We start from the raw sequence: 22,269 nt of genomic DNA, 5'->3' as shown, positions 1-22,269 counted from the left end.
GTTAATCCCACCGCTCTGCCACAATGTCAAGGTTCCTTCCCCACTCTGAATTCTAGGGTACAGATGTGGGGACCTGCATGTGAACCCCCTAAGCTTATTTTTACCAGCTTAGGTTAAAACTTCCCCAAGGTACAAACTATTTTATCTTTTGCCCTTGGACTTTATTGCTGCCACCACCAAGCATCTAACAGATATATAACCAGGAAAGAGCCTGCTTGGAAACATCTTTCCCCCCAAAATCCTCCCCAAACCCTACACCCCCTTTCCTGGGGAAGGCTTTCTTTTGATAAAAATCCTCACCAATTTGCATAGGTGAATACAGACCCAAACCGTTGGATCTTAAGAACAATGAAAAAGCAATCAGGTTCTTAAAAGAAGAATTTTAATTGAAGAAAAAAAGTAAAAGAATCATCTCTGTAAAATCAGGATGGTAAATACCTTACAGGGTAATCAGATTTAAAACATAGAGAATCCCTCTAGGCAAAACTTTAAGTTACAAAATGACACAAAAACAGGAATATACATTCCATTCAGCACAGCTATTTTATCAGCCATTTAAACAAAACAGAATATAATGCATATCTAGCTAGATTACTTACTAAGTTCTATGACTCCATTCCTTTTCTGTTCCCTGTCAAAAGCATCACACAGCCAGAGAAGGCCTTTGTTTCTCCCCCCCTCCAGCTTTGAAAATATCTTGTCTCCTCATTGGTCATTTTGGTCAGGTGCCAGTGAGGTTATCCTAGCTTCTTAAACCTTTACAGGTGAAAGGGCTTTTCCTCTGGCCAGGAGGGATTTTAAAGGTGTTTACCGTTCCCTTTATATTTATGACACTCTGTGTAGCAAATTAGCCTGTTTTCTTCTGTGCTCCGAGCAACATTGTTCTACTCTCTCAAATCCCTTCTCAAAATCAGTTTATTTTGGTTACCTTTCCACTGCTGATCTCCACTACATTCTTATCTACTCCTGCTCTTGTACCTGATCAGAAAACACAAAGAAAAAAATATGTAAAACTGAACCATCTGCTCTTATTTTTTTAAAAAAAATGCTCTCCTCAAAGCTGTGTTCTCTTCCCCTTCCATAGACCTCTTCCTTTCTGACTGAAAATACTGTTAGTCACTTTTCATTAGATTATCTCTTTAGATTGTAGGCACTTCACACTTTGAAGATGAGAGAGTCCCTGTCCTGAAGTGTTGTTGTGTAGGCCCATAAACATAATAGTTAATAATTGACATAACAGAGGCCTGATTTAACTGTAATTGGGATGATAATTAAATCGACTAAGCCCTTCTGTACTTTTTAGATGACACAGGTAAGAGTAAGCAGGAGCAAACTTGACTTGAACTATTTTGATGGAGGCTATGAGGGAGGTTAAACAATAATGAAAGCTGAATCTGAGGCATAAGAAAACTGAATTTAACTTTTTCAGCTCATTTCAATATATTTGTGTTTTGTGGCTTGATATTGCTTAATTACTAGTGGAGTATATGTGTGGGAGGAGGAGAGTTAAATTTCCCAGGGGTTCTCAAAATCCCTGTTAGAGCAAACCTCAGGGCTTCACTTCAAACCATTGTGCTACCAACTGTTGACTAGCTGGTACTCCCATTGGAACCTGTGGATGTTTTTTGTTAATTGGCTGGGATGGTCACTGTGTAATGCAAGGTGTTGCCTACCTGATGTGCTGCTCTGTAGTAGTCCCAGCTTTTTGCTGGTAATCGGTCCTGTGTTTCTTCCTTGAGAAATCTAGAATGATTTTACTTGATAGTGTTTGGTTCGCAAGCCTTAACTTGTAAGTCTGACAAACATCTCTTTTCAAGGGGAATTCAGTTATTGTGGCATATAGACAGGTAACTTTATTTTAATCCATGTCATAACCCCAATGCTTTTTTTTATAGATGCATAATAAAATAGCTGACTTTATTCAATATTTTCTCTTCAGTCTCCAGAGGGTGCTGAGGGCAAGGATGCAGCAAAAATAACTAAACAAGAGGCAAGTATAACTCCTGTTTTTTATCTATTGTGGTTTTATATTATTAAATTGGAGATTCCCAGTTTTATAAGACTAAATAGTATTTGTTGCTTCATAGAGAACCACTTATGATGAGGGGTTTTTATGGGAATTATGATACTGGTGTTAAAACTGCAAATGTACCACAGATTTGGTTTACTTGGTAAAATTTAATCCTTTGGTACTGAAGAATCAGAGGATGCATTGCTATATTAGGCATTTTCCAGTAGCACGTTAGTTGATGGGGAAGGATCCTGAATCCTAGTGCCATGGGAATTTAGCTTGCACCCCACCCCCCACTTCTTTTTAAATCCAGTAAGGAAGTTCACTGCTTTGATTTCAAAAACTGAATGAACATTCAGGTGAATTAACAGTGAATTTCCTCTTTTTAAAGTTATGAACATTCTCCAAAGGGCACATTTGAACTGAAAACATGAATAAGAACATAAATTATAGGTCTCTGGAAAATGTAAAAATTAGTGAGCCAAGACAAGGAAGCTGACTTGAGGCTCAGTCATTTAGGAAAAAAATGGTGCAGTGGAAGGGGCAAAACAATAGCAATATTAAATCATAACTCCTTGAAGGAATAAATGAGCTCTTTGGAAAAGGGTGTCTTGGTATTTGGATTATTAGTAGCAATGTCTTCCTGTGACATTTCCTAGAAGATCAAGAAAAGAAGCATATGATGGCACAAATCAGTAGAGTTGAGAGTTTTATGTAGTTTCTATTATATCTTATAAAATATTATTATTACAAAGGCAGGTTAAAAAGAATACCTTAGGCAAGTATTAAACTTTTAATGTGACTTACTTTGTGTAAAACAATACAGATTCTTCTCCTGTATACATGTTGAAATACTGTTTCCTCAAAATAAAATAATTTTGAAGGAGGGCAGTCCTAAGGTTCCCCCCCTTTGCCTCCAAAGATTTGACAGACATCACTGATGTCCATTGGTTACCAGTATAAAGAATGAACATTTCTAGCTTCTAACTAGGAGCTTGCAGATGCCTGCAAGGTTTCTAAACTGTTTCAAAAGAGCCTGTTCTCTCTCAAACACAAGAACACCCATCGTGGACATGGAGTCAAGAATAGATATGATGACTTTGTTCACAAGGGCATTATAGCTCTCTGTATGTAACTTCTGTTACCTATAAGGACTGAGGTGCAATCAGATAGCAGAGCTTCTAGGCAAAATGGGACAAGAGAATTAAATAACCTACCCTCTCCACTCAGGGATTTTTAAAGAATTGTGTTTAACTCACTGTGCTCCTGATGTTAGTGCAAACCCTTATGTGAAGCAGATCAGTGAGTAAAACCTTCTACTACATGACCAAAGCCGTTGTAGCCTCTTTATATATTTAAAAAATAAATCATTGTGATTTAGATGAGCGCTGTCTTATCTGTACCTTCTATTGTTCAAATGCTTTCTGGAGAACCAGGGGATGTAAATGTAGATTTAAGTTGGGACTTGGGGTACAGGGGATCTACAATTCTGTACTTACAAACTAATGGAAATGCTGTCTTTTTAAACTGTTTAACAGTGGTGCTGGGAAAACTGATAGTGCTCAACAAATAGATATCCCAAATCACTAAGAGAAGAGACGTATAGATTTTAGAAAGATGTATAAATACTAGAAGCTGAAAATCAGTTTTGTTTTGTTTTTTTTCTTGGACAAAACCTTCCTCCTGCCAAGACCCGTGTTCAAGATTTTATTTACCCTGTAGGTATTTACTAGTAAGGGACAGTAAAATCATTACACGGAACACCGCTGACTGTACTCCTCCGGTGTTGATGGCCTCATCTGTTGCAGGAGAAATGCAGAACCTTTGACACAGGTTTTTCAGGTCACCTTTGAAATGTATTTTTTATATATTGTTGGTGGGTTGTTTTTTTTTCTTTAAAGCCTTTCAGTTCATCTTTAGGTTCTGTTTTGTTGGGGGATGGGTTACAAATCAGGTAAGGGACATCTGAATATAAACATGGTTCCAAAATTGTAGCATAGACCAAATTTTATCTGTTTTTCTTTTAACCAAGACAAAGCCTTGACCAAATAAAAACAGTACAAATAGAGCTGAGTCAGGGACTAGTTACATGGTTTTGTCTTGACCCTGTTACAACACAATTCCAGTTTTTAATATACATGAGCTCTTTAGTCATGTTCTGTAACCAGCTTCATGAACTCATCTGTTGTTTTAATGAATTCAGGGGCCTGGGAGTGGAGAACAAGATAGTCTGGGAAATATTATTTAAAAACAAGTTTTCTCATCTTCCACACTTGACTTATGAAAAAAAGTAGAGACATTTAATTTTATTTGTGGGTGGGGGAGAGGAGTTCACATCTTTTATTTTTCCCTTAATAATTTTCTTTAAGTGGAAAAACAGTCAAATGCTTACTCTCTGCTCCTGCAACTGGCTCTGTGCAGGTGGTCTCCTGTAACCACATGGTATCAGCTGCAGGACTGGTCCTTAATTTACTTCTTTTAAATATCAGCAGTGTACTAAGGGACACCATCAACTTAACTTGCATTTCTGTCAGAAATTCTTTTTACAGTGTTAAAAGTAACAGCTAAGAGATTAAAGAAACACTGTTCTCCTCAATATTTTCAGTTCACTTGCTTTGTGCTTTTGACAGTCCTCTGTAGAATCAGTTTCACTGTTTCCACTGTGTAGACAGTTGGTCTCTCCTATTTGCATAGGCCTTTCACACAGCATTAAGGGTGAGATAAACACTTATAAAATAGGTCACTGTTATTATAAAACTGCACTTGCTCCCAAATCTGTCAATATTTGTAGTCACTGAAACTTCTGAACTTTGTGTGTGTGTAAGCAACTGGATTTGAAGTTCACTATGTCTCTTTAAAACTCAAAAAATCCAGTGGAGGAGGCACCCTTTATGTGTATTTGGAAGTAAGGACTTTTGTTGTCCTAATGGTATATTTTAAGTTATCATCAAATGAATGAGTAACATATTTTGCCTTGGTTTGACTATGATCTGCTGAAAGCCTACAAACATTTTTTCCCCCCTTTTTATAGCCCACAAGACGATCGGCAAGATTGTCAGCTGTAAGTATTCCTAAAGAGCTGTTGCTGTATACCTTCCTAGGCACATGCTTTCTCATGCCAAGCAAACAGGATGTCATATTTTGTTGGATTCATTTATTCCTGAAGACCATTAAAGCTCTCTGGAGGGAAGGATGTTTATATTAATTCCTAAAAAGAACTGTGTTCTTTTCTTTCACTGGTATGCCTGTTGCATACAAAATGTGACTTGGCACTTCTGGAAGCTCTATCTCCTGATAAGTCAACAGATCCTAGTTGTGAAGATGCAACTTCCTCTGTGAAAGACGGGGGGCCACTGTAACAGGGCTGGATTTGATACTTTTTGGTTATTTTTCTTTGTTAGATATGGGTAGAAGGACAAGTAGGAGGGGGGAATCTCCCTTTTTCTTCCCAGTAAATTTGCTTAATATATGTGTGTTCATATATTAAAAACAATAATAATTAATAAATAGCCCACTTCAGGAGGAATAGAGGAGGAAGAACCTTCTAGCAATGTCACATTAGATAGGCTAAAGGGGAGGGTGAGTTCTGTTAATGGTTCACCCCGAACTCACTGTTAAACTCTTAAAATGATTCCAAAATTACTTTCACTCCTGCATATGGTGAGCCAGTAGATACAGGCTAACTTAGTCTATGGTGTCAGTTGAGGTATATCTGAACATGAAACTTTTCTGGTCTTTTAAGAGGCGCATAGTAGGAAGTAAGGGAAATGTCTGGGTGAGAGGCTAGTGGTGAATTATCTAATATATTGTGTAACTGGAAATGTTTTATAGAAACCTGCTCCACCAAAACCTGAACCCAAACCAAGGAAAACCACAAAGGTAAAATTCCTGTAATTTAAATCACTATAATCAAATAATCATGTATTTTTGTTTTTGCATTGCATATTTCATTCTGTTTCAAATGTGCATGGACAACTTCTGAAGGATCAACATTTTTTCATGTTTTATCTTTAAAAGCAAAACAAAGACACACACACTTCTGTCCTAATTTAAATGTATTGCTGTCTGCCTGCAATGCATACTCTGTCAGCCGCATACTCTTGCTTCCTAAACAGAGCTATTCACTGTAGCAACATCTTTTCCTTCCCCAGAGATGGCGCCCACCTTTCCTGGACTTGCAGGGTTGGTCAAGGTGGCTCCACTACCAACCTGGGACCTAGCAGTTCCCACACTAGTGTGTCAGTTTATTCAGCATTGCCCTCCCTGCTTGACTAAATGGACAGTACTCCACCCACTAGTGAGACGCTCTTGTCTTATACATATTTTTCTTATGAAAATGGAGCTATTGCCAAGGATGCTGATTATAAATAAAGGTAGAATTAAAGATATGGCTAAATGAGGTGGTGTTGACTTTCTAGGCCAAATACAGTCAAAATAAAAATTCTATGGTACATACATAGGTTAGTAGTTTGACACTATTAAGAGAAGTTCTAGAAAGGTTCTTCAGAAAACAGATTTAGTGGGGCCCAAGGAAGATGCAAAATAAGAACAATTGTTGTACCAGAAAAAGCATGTTGAGGGGGAAACTGTTTTAGCCCTCCCCAGTGTATATTTCTGATTGACAAATATTAGAATCTTAAGATCCAGTATATGAGTTTCTAATTCTGTGACTTGGCACATTTTGGGTGTAAACCTATCATATCTGATATTACTGACTAAATAATGTTAAGATTATCATGTTCTCTCAAAAAGTGATTTATAGTTTGGGGGAAACAGGTTTATATAAAAAAGGAGGAGGGAGGAGCTTATTAAAGAAGGGAATGTGGTAGGTTTTATCTTTTTCAGTACAAGTAATGAAAATGTAGCTTCAATATGTGTCCTTAACAAAAGAGGACATATTTGAGGCATATTTCCAGGACTTGATTCTTTGATAAGAACTAATTTAATATGCTGTTTTGTTTTTTTTAAACAACCACCTGTTTACTCAAACTATAATTTGATTACATTTAAGCACAGGATTAAATTTGGTCTAGATACAGTTGAGCAAGTCTTACACAAAATGAGCAAGCTTATACTTTTGATCAACTAATAAGAAATTTCTGATTAACATTATGTTGTAAGTAATTTCAGATATGGTAATTTTTAGTGTTCAAAGCTAACATATAGCAGTTTTACAGACTCAAATATTTAACTGTCCCTGTCAACTGTGAAGACTTACCTAGAATGTATACATTCTTGCTAAAGGATTAAAACTCAGAAAGTAGTTTCTATGTAGATAAATGGAAGGAAGCTTGATCTTAATATACTATTGGACAGTAATAGTTGACTCTTTCTTTTTTATGGGGGGAGGGAGGAGTAGAGAAGTGGGGAGCATGGAACATCTCCTTCTAAATGTCTGTCAGGATTAATCTCAATACCCAATGCCAAATCCTCAACCTTACCTTTGTAACCCCATAAAGACTTTACAAAATTGGGTAGCTAAGCATAGGCCTCTGCTGGCATTGCAGGTCTCAACAGGTACTCTTAAGTGGGTCTAGAACACATGGAGCGGTAGAACAGATACAAAAATAATAGGTCTTAGCCCATTGTTCTGCTATCTAACAACATTGTTCTGCCCATTGTTCTCTATGTAAACCTCCAAATGAAAATGTAACTTTCCCCCCACCCCCAACTGGGTTCCTGTTCATAGCTTCTTGCCTTTCTGTTACTGGTGACTGGTGAAATTCCCTGTGTGACAATTCTAGAATATTCGTTCATTAACATCTGGGGTATTCTTTCCAAAGAGAAACATGCAAGCCTAAAATAGCAAAAATTACTTAATTTTTCTTCTCTGATATAATAAGGATGTTACTAAATCAGCCTGATATCCTTAAGACATTGGGGGGGCTAGTTGCTCAGCCAGTGTAAGTTGGTGCATTTCCATTGAATTCAAAAGTGCTGTGCCATCACATCATCTGTTGTTCTGGTCCAGTTAATGTGCTTGACTGTATAAGACTTTAACAGATGGTACTTGTTCTGATATTTATGTCCATCCTGGTTTGTTTTTGTATAGTGTATGGACTGTTTTCTTATTCTACTAGTGTAATAATTTTTTAAATCCCTGAAAGTTAAGAGACACAATAGAGTTTCAGTTAAATTTTGCTAGTGATGGCAGCAGTTGTAGGAGAGTTTTAGAACACTCAGCTTGGGCACTTGTGGGTAAAAGCATTCCAGATCCACTTTACAGAGGTAGCTGACATTTTGTACTAATTTGTCACACACAACTTACTCATAAAGTAGATAGTTCATAGACATAGTTCATAACAAGTATCCAACATCTTCTAATGCACACTTTATCCATGTTTTTGATCTTCTATCAGAAGGAACCTGGAACAAAGGCTAACAAAGGTGCTAAAGGGAAGAAGGATGAAAAGCAAGAAGCTGCAAAGGAAGGTACTACACCATCTGAAAATGGTGAAAATAAAGCTGAAGAGGTACTTTCCACACAGACCTCCCACTGATTGAAGCAGTATTTTTTTAAAAATTATTCAATCTTTCAGCCATTGATAGCATGTTCATAATGTTTCTTTTTATTGCCCATAATGTTATTGCAGATTCGCATCTCTCGCTCAACTGTTAGTGTTTCAACATCCAGAGGTGCCCCACCCAGCACACTGTCAGTAAAAGGGCAGATTGAAACAGTGAAAGTTAAGGGTACGGTAGAGCATTCTGCATGTGTGCAGTGAATAGAAACAGATAGTAGTGTGGTGCTTTTCATTATGAACAATGGAAGCTGGCAGGTAAGGCTTCTATGGCTTTTGAAAAGCAGGGATCCATAAATGAAGACAAGTGTGTGTGTACCTGTTGTGTCTGTAAACATAATACTAAAATAGTTTGAAATTGAGCCATTGCAAATAATGCATCAAAGGAGAAGGTGCTAGTGTGGGGGCTTTTTTTATGTGTGGAGCAGTAACTTTTTATAGTAATTGTTGTTTTTTTGTTTTTTTCCCCTTCCCCTTCGCAGGCACAGAGAACTGAATCTGTAGGTGACAAGAGCGAATGAATTGTCATGAAAATTTTGGGTTGATTTTATGTACCTCTTGGACAACTTTTAAAAGATATTTTTATCAAGTATTTTGTAAATGCTAATTTTTTTAGGACGATGATAGTTGACATATTAAACTGTATAGGAACATATCCCTTCTCATAACCATGCTCTTAGAAATTCCCATTGCTGCCAAGTAATATAAATATCAACTTAGCATTGGAAGGTGTGTGTCAAATTGGATCAGCATTCCATACACTCGCTTTAAGAAATTAAGTCTTGTGCATATGGTGATGGTTTTTACTGTGTGTATTTGAATTTTTCATGCAGTTTTTCTAGAGCAATAATCAGTGGTGCTTTTGTACTTAGGGTTTATGTGATTTTAATGAAACATGGATAGATGTGGCCACCTGCTGACTATTCTGGGTTCTATTAATGGATTAAAATAAAAGGTCTCCTTGCCTGCAAATCTACAGCCTCCTAATGTTTTCTCTAAATTTGAGGAATGCCTGACTCATTTTTTAACTATTGTGTGGAAGACTAAATGGTTTAGCAGCTATTGTGTTCTGCATGCACTACGTTTGACGCTTTTTGCTGGTCTCTAATAAACATATTTAAATGTCCACATATGAGTAACAGGTCAAGATTTTCAGTGGTCCACATATTAATGGACTTCTCAATATGAACCAGTGTATTCGTATTTACTATCACAGCTGTGTATTACTGTACCAGTATAACATACAGTGAGATACCAAAACAGAATGAATTGCTTGATTGAAGCAAATGTACAGTAACTGAAAGGCATGCAGGAGTAGCTTTGCTTCCTCTCTCCCTGCCCTCTCACCCCCATCTAATACAGGAGTTTTTAATTTCAGCAGCCTATTACATGGGACTCTTGTTTCTATCTACAGCCCCAAATTTAACATAAAATAGTAATTGCTGTTCTGCTTCAGCAGACAACAGTTGTAAATGTACTGCAATTGCTGTTAAACAGCACTATACTTGGTATGTGGTGGAGATGGAACAATTAAAGTATTTTTGAGGGGCTTGTGGTGGTGGTAAATTAGCTAATGATCTTTAGTACCTATACATTACACCTCTCCAGCTCATTATAAGCGCCTTTGATAGTTTTCTCTTTATCCTCTTCTGGAACTCTAGTATTTCTATTATTGTTTGTGGGGGGTTGGAAGGTGAGAAAGAAATGTTCCCTGTTCAGTAACATTTATTTGTATTGCTGAAGTGGTGGCCATTATATCTGGGGATACTTTTGTTTGTTTCAGTCAATAAATAAATGACTGTATTGCTTGACCTTAGTGTCTTCTTTATTATTTAGGAAGCAAGTTGTCATCTGCAGTAGCCTGGTGTTAATTTTTTAACCCCCACCCCCTTCAGTTATATTACATTTACATAATAGCATCCAATGCCGCAATCAGGATCAGTGTTTCTATTTTGATAGGCCCCGTGCAATAGCATAAGGAGTTGCTGTCCCAACACCAAGGAGCTTACCATCTAAGAACAGGTTGAAAATAAGGGTAGTGATAGAAGGGGACACAATAAAGATGACAATCCAATTAGAAGGGAAGCGGTTACTCCTCTTCATAGAATGATTTCTGCACAACACTCTATGATTTGCTTGCTAAAGACAGGCCCTGTTGAGGTGGGTCTATCAATCTAAATACATATGGTCCCCCCATCACCATAATATCTGAGTCACTCCCAAACATTAATGAATTTATGCTTTCCCCACCGCCACGGGTTAGAAAGGTAGCATTACCCCCATTTTATAGATGGTGACCGAGATAGAGATTAAGTGATTTGGCCAGTGTCACACTGTAAGTCTATGTCAGAGCTGGGCTTTGAACCCTGATCTCCTAACTCCCACTATGGTGCCTTAACAATAAGACCATCCATTTTCCCAGAAAATTCCACTCAGAAGAACTTCCATAAAATTCTAGATCCCTAAAATTCCTGTTTATTCACTTAAGACTTCTGATTTCCAGAAAAATTGAGACATTTATGTATATGGTATTTTCTATTTTTTTCCCCTCTCTAGTCACTGAGACCCCTTGTGTAAAATTTTCAAAGCACTCCATTGGATTTTAGGACACACTTCTTTTTAACCCTCAAAATGCAGGCACTTTGCATGCCTCTAACCAAACGAGTGCTTTAAAATTGTGGTCTGTAGTCAATTGGTGATCTGCAGACCACCTCCAGGTAATCTGGAGCTACTTCTGAAATTGCTTTAGCTATGAAATGCTAACTTAAAGGTGCCAGGTGTCTTAGAGTTCATGGCAAGTTAAATTTTTTTAACAAAATTAGCTTAGTGTTTTAAAGCTTAGTTATCAAGCTTAAAATTTTTTACAAGTAGTCTTTTAAACTAATTCAAAGTTAGTGTGGTTTAAAATATTTAAAACTATTAAACAGATTGTCTTCAAATGTGACGTGTTCAGTAGCTATCAAAATAAAGCCAAAATTGGAAGACTGTAAGTACTTATTGTAGGTCAGGTTACATAAAACCTTCAGTTTATTTTAGATGTTGTATTTCACAAATCCTTTATAATATAAAGAGACCATGTTTTAAGGCATAAGCACAACAGAGCTGAGTTAAGGTTGAACTTTCAACCTTAAATGTAGATTTCTCAATCCAACTGTTGTGTTCATGATGGTTTTACCATATATTAATTTTAAAATGTATCACTGTTTATTGTAAATCAAACTCTTTTTCTAAATTATTACTAAAGTATTACTAAATTCCCATGGTCGTAACTCTCCTTATTAAGCAGTCAGCCACTTTTATCCAGTACTTACAATCTATTTAAAATTCTGCTTCTCATCTAATTGTCCCTTCCAAGTTATTCTATCCCTCTGCCAATTCAGTTGCATTGAATTACAACTGAATTTGAGATTCAGATTGAAAATCCTATTGCTGCCATTTTAAGGCTCTTGAAGCACTAATCACCAATATATTTAGAATTTGTAAAAATCTATTCTATTGTGCAGCCTTATGGTGTTTTAAAATTGTGTCATTTGTTTTTTGCACTGGTCTAGTAGAGTTCTGATTTTTTTCTCATATCTGATTTCTGTCATATTACGTTTAAAACCACCTACTTTTCAAAATATTTTTCCTTTTACTGTTAACTTTGTTTTGCTTTTTGCATTTTAAAGTTTACTTTTAAAGACTGTTACAGTAGTCATGAAAACTAAGTTCCATTAGAAATCAAATGAAATGCAAAATAAAAAGGGAAATTACTTATTGCTATTTTTGTTTTGTAGTTCTCTTTTCTCATCTACGCTAATAATGCTTACACAAGTTATGGCTTTATTTATCAAGAACGAGGCTGGTTCCTATAAAGGGGACAGTTAGCCCATTTCCTGTGTCAGTTTTTCTTTCCCTTGCCTGTGAATACAATCATGTAACACAGTCCTCTAGCTCTAATACAAATACTCACTCACCCGGAATAGCTAGTGAGAAACATCAAGGCTTTCCACCCTTGGAACCACTGGGGATGTGAAGTTTGAGTTCTGTATAAACAGGGGAGTAGTAAGGAGAAAGAGAGTGGTGATTTTTTTTATCTCTGCCTATGGGATTGGTGAGACCAATACTGGAATATTATGTAGCATTCTGGTGTCAACATTTTTTAAAGGATGATGAAAAATTGGAGAGACTGCAGAATCATAGAATATCAGGGTTGGAAGGGACTTCAGGAGGTCATCTAATCCAACCCCCCTGCTCAAAGCAGGACCAATCCCCAACTAAATCATTCCAGCCAGGGCTTTGTCAAGCCTGACCTTAAAAATATCTAAGGAAGGAGATTCCACCACCTCCCTAGGTAATGCATTCCAGTGTTTCACCACCCTCCTAGTGAAAAAGTTTTTTCTAATATCCAACCTAAACCTCCCCCACTGCAACTTGAGACCATTACTCCTTGTTCTGTCATCCGCTACCACTGAGAACAGTCTAGATCCATCCTCTTTGGAACCCCCTTTCAGGTAGTTGAAGGCAGCTATCAAATCCCCCCTCATTCTTCTCTTCCGCAGACTAAACAATCCCAGTTCCCTCAGCCTCTCCTCATAAGTCATGTGTTCCAGTCCCCTAATCATTTTTGTTGTCCTCCGCTGGACTCTTTCCAGTTTTTCCACATCCTTCTTGTAGTGTGGGGCCCAAAACTGGACACAGTACTCCAGATGAGGCCTCACCAATGTTGAATAGAGGGGAACAATCATGTCCCTCAATCTGCTGGCAGTACCCCTACTTATACATCCCAAAATGCCATTGGCCTTCTTGGCAACAAGGGCACACTGTTGACTCATATCCAGCTTCTCATCCACTGTAAACCCTAGGTCCTTTTCTGTGGAACTGCTGCCTAGCCATTCAGTCCCTAGTCTGTAGCGGTGCATGGGATTCTTCTGTCCGAAGTGCAGGACTCTGCACTTGTCCTTGTTGAACCTCATCAGATTTCTTTTGGCCCAATCCTCTAATTTGTCTAAGTCCCTCTGTATCCTATCCCTACCCTCCAGCGTATCTACCTCTCCTCCCAGTTTAGTGTCATCTGCAAACTTGCTGAGGGTGCAATCCACACCATCCTCCAGATCATTTATGAAGATACTGAACAAAACCGGCCCGAAGACCAACCCTTGGGGCACTCCACCTGATACCGGCTGCCAACTAGATGTGGAGCCATTGATCACTACCCATTGAGCCTGACAATCTAGCCAACTTCCTATCCACCTTATAGTCCATTCATCCAGCCCATACTTCTTTAACTTGTTGTAAAGAATACTGTGGGAGACTGTGTGAAAAGCTTTGCTAAAGTCAAGGAATTAAACATCCACTGCTTTCCCCTCATCCACAGAGCCAGTTATCTCGTCATAGAAGGCAATTAGATTAGTCAGGCATGACTTGCCCTTGGTGAATCCATGCTGTCTGTTCCTGATCACTTTCCTCTCCTCTAAGTGCTTCAGAATTGACTCCTTGAGGACCTGCTCCATGATTTTTCCAGGGACTGAGGTGAGGCTGACTGGCCTGTAGTTCCCAGGATCCTCCTTCTTCCCTTTGTCCAGTCATGTGGGACTTTCCCCAATCTCCATGAGTTTTCAAAGATAATGGCCAATGGCTCTGCAATCACATCTGCCAACTCCTTTAGCACTCTCGGATGCAGCACATCTGGCCCCATGGACTTGTGCTCGTCCAGTTTGTCTAAATAGTCCCGAACCACTTCTTTCTCCACAGAGGGCTGGTCACGTCCTCCCCATGCTGTGTTGCCTAGTGCAGTACTCTGGGAGCTGATCTTGTTCGTGAAGACAGAGGGAAAAAAAGCACTGAGTACATTAGCTTTTTCTACATCCTCTGTCACTAGGTTGCCTCCCTCGTTCAGTAAGGGGCCCACACTTTCCTTGACTTTCTTCTTGTTACTAACATACCTGAAGAAACCCTTCTTGTTACGCTTAAGAGCTCTTGCTAGCTGCAACTCCAGGTGTGATTTGGCCTTCCTGATTTCACTCCTGCATGCCTGAGCAATATTTTTATACTCTTCTCTGGTCCTCTGTTCATTTGTCCAATCTTCCACTTCTTGTAAGCTTCTTTTTTGTGTTTAAGATCAGCAAGGATTTCACTGTGAAGCCAAGCTGGTCGCCTGCCATATTTACTATTCTTTCTACACTTTGGGATGGTTTGTCCCTGTAACCTCAATAAGGATTCTTTAAAATACAGCCAGCTCTCCTGGACTCCTTTCCCCCTCGTGTTATTCTCCCAGGGGATCCTGCCCATCAGTTTTCTGAGGGAGTCAAAGTCTGCTTTTCTGAAGTCCAGGGTCTGTATTCTGCTGCTCTCCTTTCTTCCCTGTGTCAGGATCCTGAACTCGACCATCTCATGGTCACTGCCTCCCAGGTTCCATCCATTTTTGCTTCCCCTACTAATTCTTCCTGGTTTGTGAGCAGCAGGTCAAGAAGAGCTCTGCCCCTAGATGGTTCCTCCAGCACTTGCACCAGGAAATTGTCCCCTACCCTTTCCAAAAACTTCCAGGATTGTCTGTGCACTGCTGTATTGCTCTCCCAGCAGATATCAGGGTGATTGAAGTCTCCCATGAGAACCAGGGCCTGCGATCTAGTAACTTCCGTTAGTTGCCGGAAGAAAGCCTCGTCCACCTCATCCCCCTGATCTGGTTGTCTATAGCAGACTCCCACCACGACATCACCCTTATTGCTCACTCTTCTAAACTTAATCCAGAGACTCTCAGGTTTTTCTGCAGTTTCATACCGGAGCTCTGAGCAGTCATACTGCTCTCTTACATACAGTGCAACTCCCCCACCTTTTCTGCCCTGCCTGTCCTTCCTGAACAGTTTATATCCATCCATGACAGTACTCCAGTCATGTGAGTTATCCCACCAAGTCTCTGTTATTCCAATCACATCATAATTCCTTGACTGTGCCAGGATTTCCAGTTCTCCCTGCTTGTTTCCCAGGCTTCTTGCATTTGTGTATAGGCACTTGAGATAACTCGCTGATCATCCCACTTTCTCAGTATGAGGCAGGATCCCTACCCTCTTGCGCGCTCCTGCTCGTGCTTCCTCCCGGTATCCCACTTACCTCAGGGCTTTGGTCTCCTTCCCCCGGTGAACCTAGTTTAAAGCTCTCCTCAATAGGTTAGCCAGCCTGCTTGCGAAGATGCTCTTCCCTTTCTTCGATAGGTGGAGCCCGTCTCTGCCTAGCACTCCTCCTTCTTGGAACACCATCCCATGGTCAAAGAATCCAAAGCCTTCTCTCCGACACCACCTGCGTAGCCATTCGTTGACTTCCACGATTCAACTGTCTCTACCCAGGCCTTTTTCTTCCATGGGAAGGATGGACGAGAAGACACTTGCACCTCAAACTCCTTTATCCTTCTTCCCAGAGCCACATAGTCTGCAGTGATCCGCTCAAGGTCATTCTTGGCAGTATCATTGGTGCCCACGTGGAGAAGCAGGAAGGGGTAGCGATCGAAGGGCTTGATGAGTCTCAGCAGTCTCTCCATCACATCGTGAATCCTAGCTCCTGGCAAGCAGCAGACTTCTCGGTTTTCCCGGTCAGGGCGGCAGATTGATGACTCAGTCCCCCTGAGGAGAGAGTCCCCGACCACCACCACCTGCCTCCTTCTCTTGGGAGCAGTGGTCGTGGAACCCCCAACCCTAGGACAGTGCATCTCATGCCTTCCAATCGGCGGAGTCTCCTTCTGTTCCCTTCCCTCAGATGTATCATCTAGTCCACTCTCCGCATTAGTACCTGTGGAGAGAACATGAAAACGGTTACTTACCTGTATCTGCATTGCTGATACATGGACGCTCCCCTTTCTTCTTTTGGAGGTCACATGCTGCCATATTTCTTCACTGTCCTCCTGTCCCCGCAGTGCAGCCTGCTCTAAATCTTCAGAATGTTGTGTCTGTAGAAGCATATGCTGACGTCTGTCCAGGAAATCTTCAGTTTCTCTTATGCAACGCAGGGTCGATAGCTGTTGCTCCAGACCTTCAACCTTCTCTTCGAATATGGAGACCAGCTTGCACTTTGTACAGACAAAGTCGCTTCTCTCCTGTGGAAGAAAGATAAACATGGCACATCCTGTGCAGGTCACAACAGCTGAACACTCCCCATCCATATTACCTTCCTTCTGTGAGCTTCCTCAGGAGTTGTAGTAACTACTCAGAGAAGCCAGCAAGATGTAAGCCTCAGTGGGCTCTCCCCAGGCAAACTCCCTCTGTTAGCCCCTCTGCTGTTCGTTGCTCAGAAAATAGCCACAAACCTTATTTTAAAGTCTTACAGGGAGGGACTTGAAGAGCTCTATCTGAATCGCTTGTCAAAAAGATCAACAGGTGACTTGACTCTCCTCTTCATGGGGAGAAAAATACTGAGTGCTAAAGAGCTCTTCAGTCTAGAGGAGAAAGCCATAACAAGAACCAATGGCTGCAAGCTGAAGCCAAAGTCAAATTAGAAATAAGGCACAATTTTTTTAAACAGTGAGGGTGGTTAACCATTTCAAGAAACTACCAAGGAAAGTGGTGGATTCTCCACTTTTTGATGTCTTCAAATCAAGAACGGATGCCGTTCTGGAAGATATGCTTTAGTCGCACACAAGTTACTGATTTCAATAGAGGTGAGTGAGTGAAATCCTTGGTCTATGATATGCAGGAGGCCAGATAATATGAACTAATGGTTCCTCCTGGCCTTAAAAATAAAGAAGTAAGATATTTCACATATTACTGTATTTGTTTTTTTTTCAAGTTTAAAAGTCCATAGGTTGATGCCATAATTGCAGTAGATACAGGATTTCAGTAATGAAAAGGAAAACGAAGGTCTAATTGACTGGATTTAGGCTAGAAAGACTAAATACAATTTTAAAGAAGTAACAAGTGAAAAAACAGACATTTGGAGCTGGTGAAAGGTGTTTCACAAAAACTAGTAAATGCAACATACTAAAAGCTGAGTGTTGAAGTTCATTATATATACAATAAAAATTAAAGTATATCCTTAAAGTGATTCTGTCCTTAAATACAAAAGTAAAAATTCATGAAACAGGAGCACAAAATTCTTCACATGTAGTAAGCTAATTATTGAGCAAGATGGCCATCTCAGTGAGAGACGAATGGATGATGGTGCTAGTAGATTTAAATGTCTTTTGTTGAAGAGATCAAAGTGATCTATAACATCTCCATGACAGACTGAAATTTATTTGGAGGGGAGGTAAGTGAACACCAAGACATTAGCTTTGAACCAGACCACATATGGTTCTAAGTGTCTTGTTGGCTCTGCAATTACGCAAGATTTTTTTAATTCTTTCAGCAGGGCTAATTGCCCCAACCTTTCTTTTTCCATTGCTCTTCCATCTTTTGCTTTACCAAGTTAGTCCCTTCTCAAAAATAAGCCAGCAGTTTCAAACATTGTGTCAAAACCTATGTTGCCAACTTCAGTGATATTTGGGAGTATTCTTAAGTCTTGGTTCCTGTAGCCTTGCGTTTACATGAGAATCTCAGCTTTCATTTGAAAAAAATTCTAGTGCTCATGCTATGGAGAAAAGCTTGAAAATGTGAATCCTAATGACTCAAAAGCCAAAAGAACCCCAAATTTATTATTTCTTAAATCCTCATTAGGTTAGGGGCCTGGCAATATTGTGAAACGGAAAAGGGGGGAGATAACTAATTTCAAAATGAGGCTCATTGTGGGGAAGTAGGAGGGAACAGTCCCTCTTGTACAGCAAAAGTAAGCTAGCTTCCTTGAGTTTTCCCTAATCGCATCTCACTTCTTGTGCTGTTACTTCTCGCCTGTCCCTTATTGCCTGTGGGAGCAAAGGGCAACTCTGGATGCTCAACTCTTCTAATGATGGCAGCAACAGTTCCCAAACATTTCTCCTGGACTGGCAAGGCCAAATCATTACTGGGACAGCTGGTGGAAGACTTACGCCCTTGCATTACAACAGTGAAAATTGAGGATGGACAAACTTGTTTTCCTGAACTTTGCACTCAAGTGTCACGGATTTGAAAATTTGACAGACACTATTGGGTTTGCTTCTTTGGCAGCTGTGCAGAGAAAGTCTAATAGAGAGAGGTAGAGAGAAGTGAAACACCAGGAGAAGTGGAAAGAGACTTCATACTGGAAAAATAAATACATGAATACACTTGTGAGAGTTTAGATTTTTTTGGGTTAGGAGGGGGTCTTGTATCCCTAATATAACCAGGCTCAGCTTTAGTTTGATTACATTTAAAAAAATCACAGAATCAGTGGGAAAGATGGCTTAAAATTATAAAATGGGGAGAAGGGGCATTGGTTTGCGAACTGAAAACAGTTTTACTGAAACCTGAAAATACAGTTCAAGGGACTTAAAATGTCAAATTCCACAAGTTTTATTCATCCCTGTTAATATTACACATGGAGCTGTGCCCCTATCCTGAGGAGCATACAACTAAGGATGCTTTCCCAGAGGAGAATCAAGAAGCAATTTTATATTCTGCTAAGATAAAGGACCAACTTGTAAGAAAAGTTTTTTCTGGATTTTCAGACAGTAAGTGTTTCTGTTGACCAATTCTGTTTTGAAGACCTGGCTACATCAGTGGATTTGGACTCTCAGGAAACACACCTCTTTCAGATGTGCTATTTTAGCTGGAATACTGCTGTAAAGTTGGAACTGAGATCTTATTTTTGATATGTATACAGTATGTGGTCTATCAAGGTGTTCTTTCATATTCACAGACAACTTTTTATTTTGTCTCATTTTAGGAAGTTTAGAAATTTATAGATAGTTCTGATGATAAAACATCATCCCCTAATCTGAGAATTTTCTGTATTTGTTTATCCATAAGAGAGACCCTAGAGGCTTTGAGGGATGCTTTTAATGTTGGTTAAATTACTATGAACTTAACCGTTAAGGTGTTTGTATAACTACTCTTTCCATACCCTGTCCTCCATAATACAGAAGACAGTGCTGAAATATGATTTTTGTAACTCCGTTCTTAATACTGAAATTTCTTTTAATTTTTGTTTTGGAGAAAGTATTTTTCTGAAATATGACATTACCTTCCATAACAGTGGTCCCCAAACTTTTCACACTGCCCTGGGAGCTGTGATCGGGAGCGGGCTGTGGTTCCCAGGAGGGCACAGACACGTGTAAGGGGAGCAGGGCTGGAGCTGTGGCTGGGCCGGAGCCAGGGCCCAAGGCAGGGGCTGCAGCTGGGAGCGGAGCCACAGTTAGGGTTGGCAGCTGGGCCAGGGGCCAAGGCTAGGGCCAGAGCTGCAGCTGGGGGTGGGGCTGGGGCCAGGAGCTGTAGTAGCAGCTGGGACCGCAGCTGGAGGTGGGGCCAGAGCAGAGCTGGAGGTGGAGGGGGGGCTGGCCCGGGCCCTGCCACACGCCCTCCCAAACATTCCTCCATGCTCCCCTAAAGGGGTGCACTGCAGAGTTTAGGGATCACTGTTGTATAACCTCCAATTATGGATTTAACAATAGTTAAAGTAAATAAAAATCACATAACTTAATTGATTATGACTAAGGCTTCATGTCTATCATGAAAGGCATGGATGCCATGACTTCTGGGGCAGCTTAGGTGTGGGAGGGGACTCAGGGTTGGGGTGTGGGGTGGTACTTACCTGGAGCGGGAGAGTTCCCTGGAAGAGGCCAGCATGTCCCTGTAGCTCCTAGGTGGAGGGACCTGGGGCCTCTGTGCACTGCCCCCACTTGCAGGCCCTACCCTCACAGCTCCCCTTGTTTGCGGTTCCCAGCCAATGGGAGCTGCGGAGCTGGAGCTCATGGCGGGGGCAGCGCGGAGAGTCCTCCTGGCCTTCCCTTCCCCCTAGGAGCTGCAGGGACACTTGGAGCCAGATAGGGAGCCTACCAGCACCGCCAACTCTCCCCCAAACCAGCAGGGGTCCTGGGCCTGCCCTCCCAGCACACGTGGCCTCATGGCCCAAGTTTTAATTGGGGGTATATAGTACAAGTGACGGACAGGTCACAGGCTGTGAATTTTTGTTTACTGCCCATGATCTGTCCATGACTAAAACATAGCCTTAATTATGACCCAAACATTGAAAATGAACTGGCTAGTAAATACAGTTATTTGGATATTGAGTGTACAGTTTCTCAGCATGGAGTATTTGGAGATAAACCCATAAAAGGGTTATATGGACCCATCTGCCTCAGTTCTATCTGCTAAACCTCAGAACTAGAGGAGAAGAATAATTCAGAAGAGAAAAGAAATTAGGGTGAAAGTGTAGGGATAATCCATTAAAAAGAATTACATTTACTGGCAAGTAACCTTTCATCTTTGACAGGAGCCCCTGCATATTCTCACATGTGGAAATGTAATGTGAAGTACACCGCCAGGAAAGTAGACTAAGGTGTTCCACTTAAGACTACTGAACTGCCCTCCTAAGATGACCATAAGAGCTAAATGTCAAATGGAGAGAGTAACATGTAAACCAGGGGTGGGCAAACTACGGGCCGTATCCGGCCCGTTAGACCTTTTAATCTGGCTCTCAAGCTCCCAGTGGGGAGCGGGGTTAGGGTCTTGCGTGGCTCCTGGAAGCAGAAGCATGTCTTCCCCCCTGGCTCCTATGTGTAGGGTCAGCCAGGGGCCTCTGCACACTGTCCCTGTTCCAAGTGCCAGCTCCACAGCTCCCATTGGCTGGGAACTGTGGCCAATGGGAGCTGCAGGGGTGACACCTGTGGATGAGGCAGTGCGCAGAGCTGCCTGGCTGGCGCTACGCCTCCGCATAGGCTGAAGGGGGCACATGTTGCTGCTTCCAGGAGCTGCAGAGGTGGCGCCTGAGGATGGGGCAGCGTGCAGAGCTGCCTGGCCGCACCTCCACATAGGAGCTGGAAGGGGACATGCCGCTGTTTCCGGGAGCTGCCTGGAGCCTGCACCCTTGACCTCCTCCCGTGCCCCTGCCCTGATCCCCCTCCCCCAAACGTGTCCTGTCCCCACTCCTCCCCTTTGCCCCCAGCACTTGCACATCTTGGAACAGTTGATCGCAGCGGGTAGGAGGCGCTGGGAGGGAGGAGGGAGCTGGCTGCTGGTGGTGCTAAGCACCCACTATTTTTTTCCATGGATGCTACAGATCTGGAGCACCCACAGAGTTGGCACCTATGTTTCTGACCACCAGTGGAAAAGCCTTAAAAATCATATTTGCTTCAGTCTAACAAGAACGCATCTGTGATTCAATTCATAACAATCTTTGCTTTGGAACAAAACCAAGGATTTGTTGCATTCTTGATAATTGTAAATAGATCTAGCAAGAGACTGCCCCATTTCTTGAACAATAGGATTAGTACTGTTTTTAGAGGCCGTTTATGCTTGTCACATAATCTAAACTTTAGATTGTCTGGCTGCTAGTACTTTCTTTGCTGGCCAAATATGGGGCTGAGGGATGTATTCTGTGTCATGGAACCTAATAATTTCAGTTTCTGGATTTTGGAGAGTCTTATTCTCTACAGGTCAGACTATGCCAATCCCTGTCATGACTGCTGCACGAAAAGACGGAATCACTTCTGTTCTCTCTGAGCCATAGAAGAGGCTCCTCTGTAGGTTGTGGGAAAAGGTTTTTATTCCAATTATTCCCTAATACCAAAGAAAAAGGATACTTATTCCCATCTTTTAATACCATCTAAGAGACTCACAAAAGGGTAATTTTTCCTTCTAAAACACTCCAGCTAAAGGGGGAAAGAGAACAAAAAATGTTAAAATGAAAGCCTTACTTAATACTTCAAATGCTTTAATTGTT

At 40.8% G+C, this 22,269-nt stretch overlaps 1 protein-coding gene across 3 annotated transcripts in view; it reads left to right on the top strand.

The window, feature by feature from the left end:
- The window catches only part of HMGN3 (high mobility group nucleosomal binding domain 3), a 29,703-nt gene extending 19,360 nt beyond the window's left edge, over nucleotides 1–10,343 (top strand). The window contains exons 2-7 of one of the 3 annotated variants that reach the window (XM_073336513.1): nucleotides 1,940–1,990; nucleotides 5,043–5,072; nucleotides 5,843–5,890; nucleotides 8,371–8,484; nucleotides 8,605–8,704; nucleotides 9,015–10,343. In XM_073336513.1, the coding sequence (XP_073192614.1) occupies nucleotides 1,940–1,990; nucleotides 5,043–5,072; nucleotides 5,843–5,890; nucleotides 8,371–8,484; nucleotides 8,605–8,704; nucleotides 9,015–9,028 (357 nt within the window). In that variant the 3' untranslated portion in view covers nucleotides 9,029–10,343. The other 2 variants (XM_073336514.1, XM_073336512.1) reach the window with 2 other exon arrangements.
- The last annotated feature ends 11,926 nt before the right edge of the window (nucleotides 10,344–22,269 follow it).

The sequence above is a fragment of the Lepidochelys kempii genome, chromosome 3 (assembly GCF_965140265.1).
Source record: "Lepidochelys kempii isolate rLepKem1 chromosome 3, rLepKem1.hap2, whole genome shotgun sequence".
NCBI lineage: Eukaryota > Metazoa > Chordata > Testudines > Cheloniidae > Lepidochelys > Lepidochelys kempii.
Note: the sequence above shows the minus strand (reverse complement) of the source record. Positions and strands in the feature narration are given on the sequence as shown.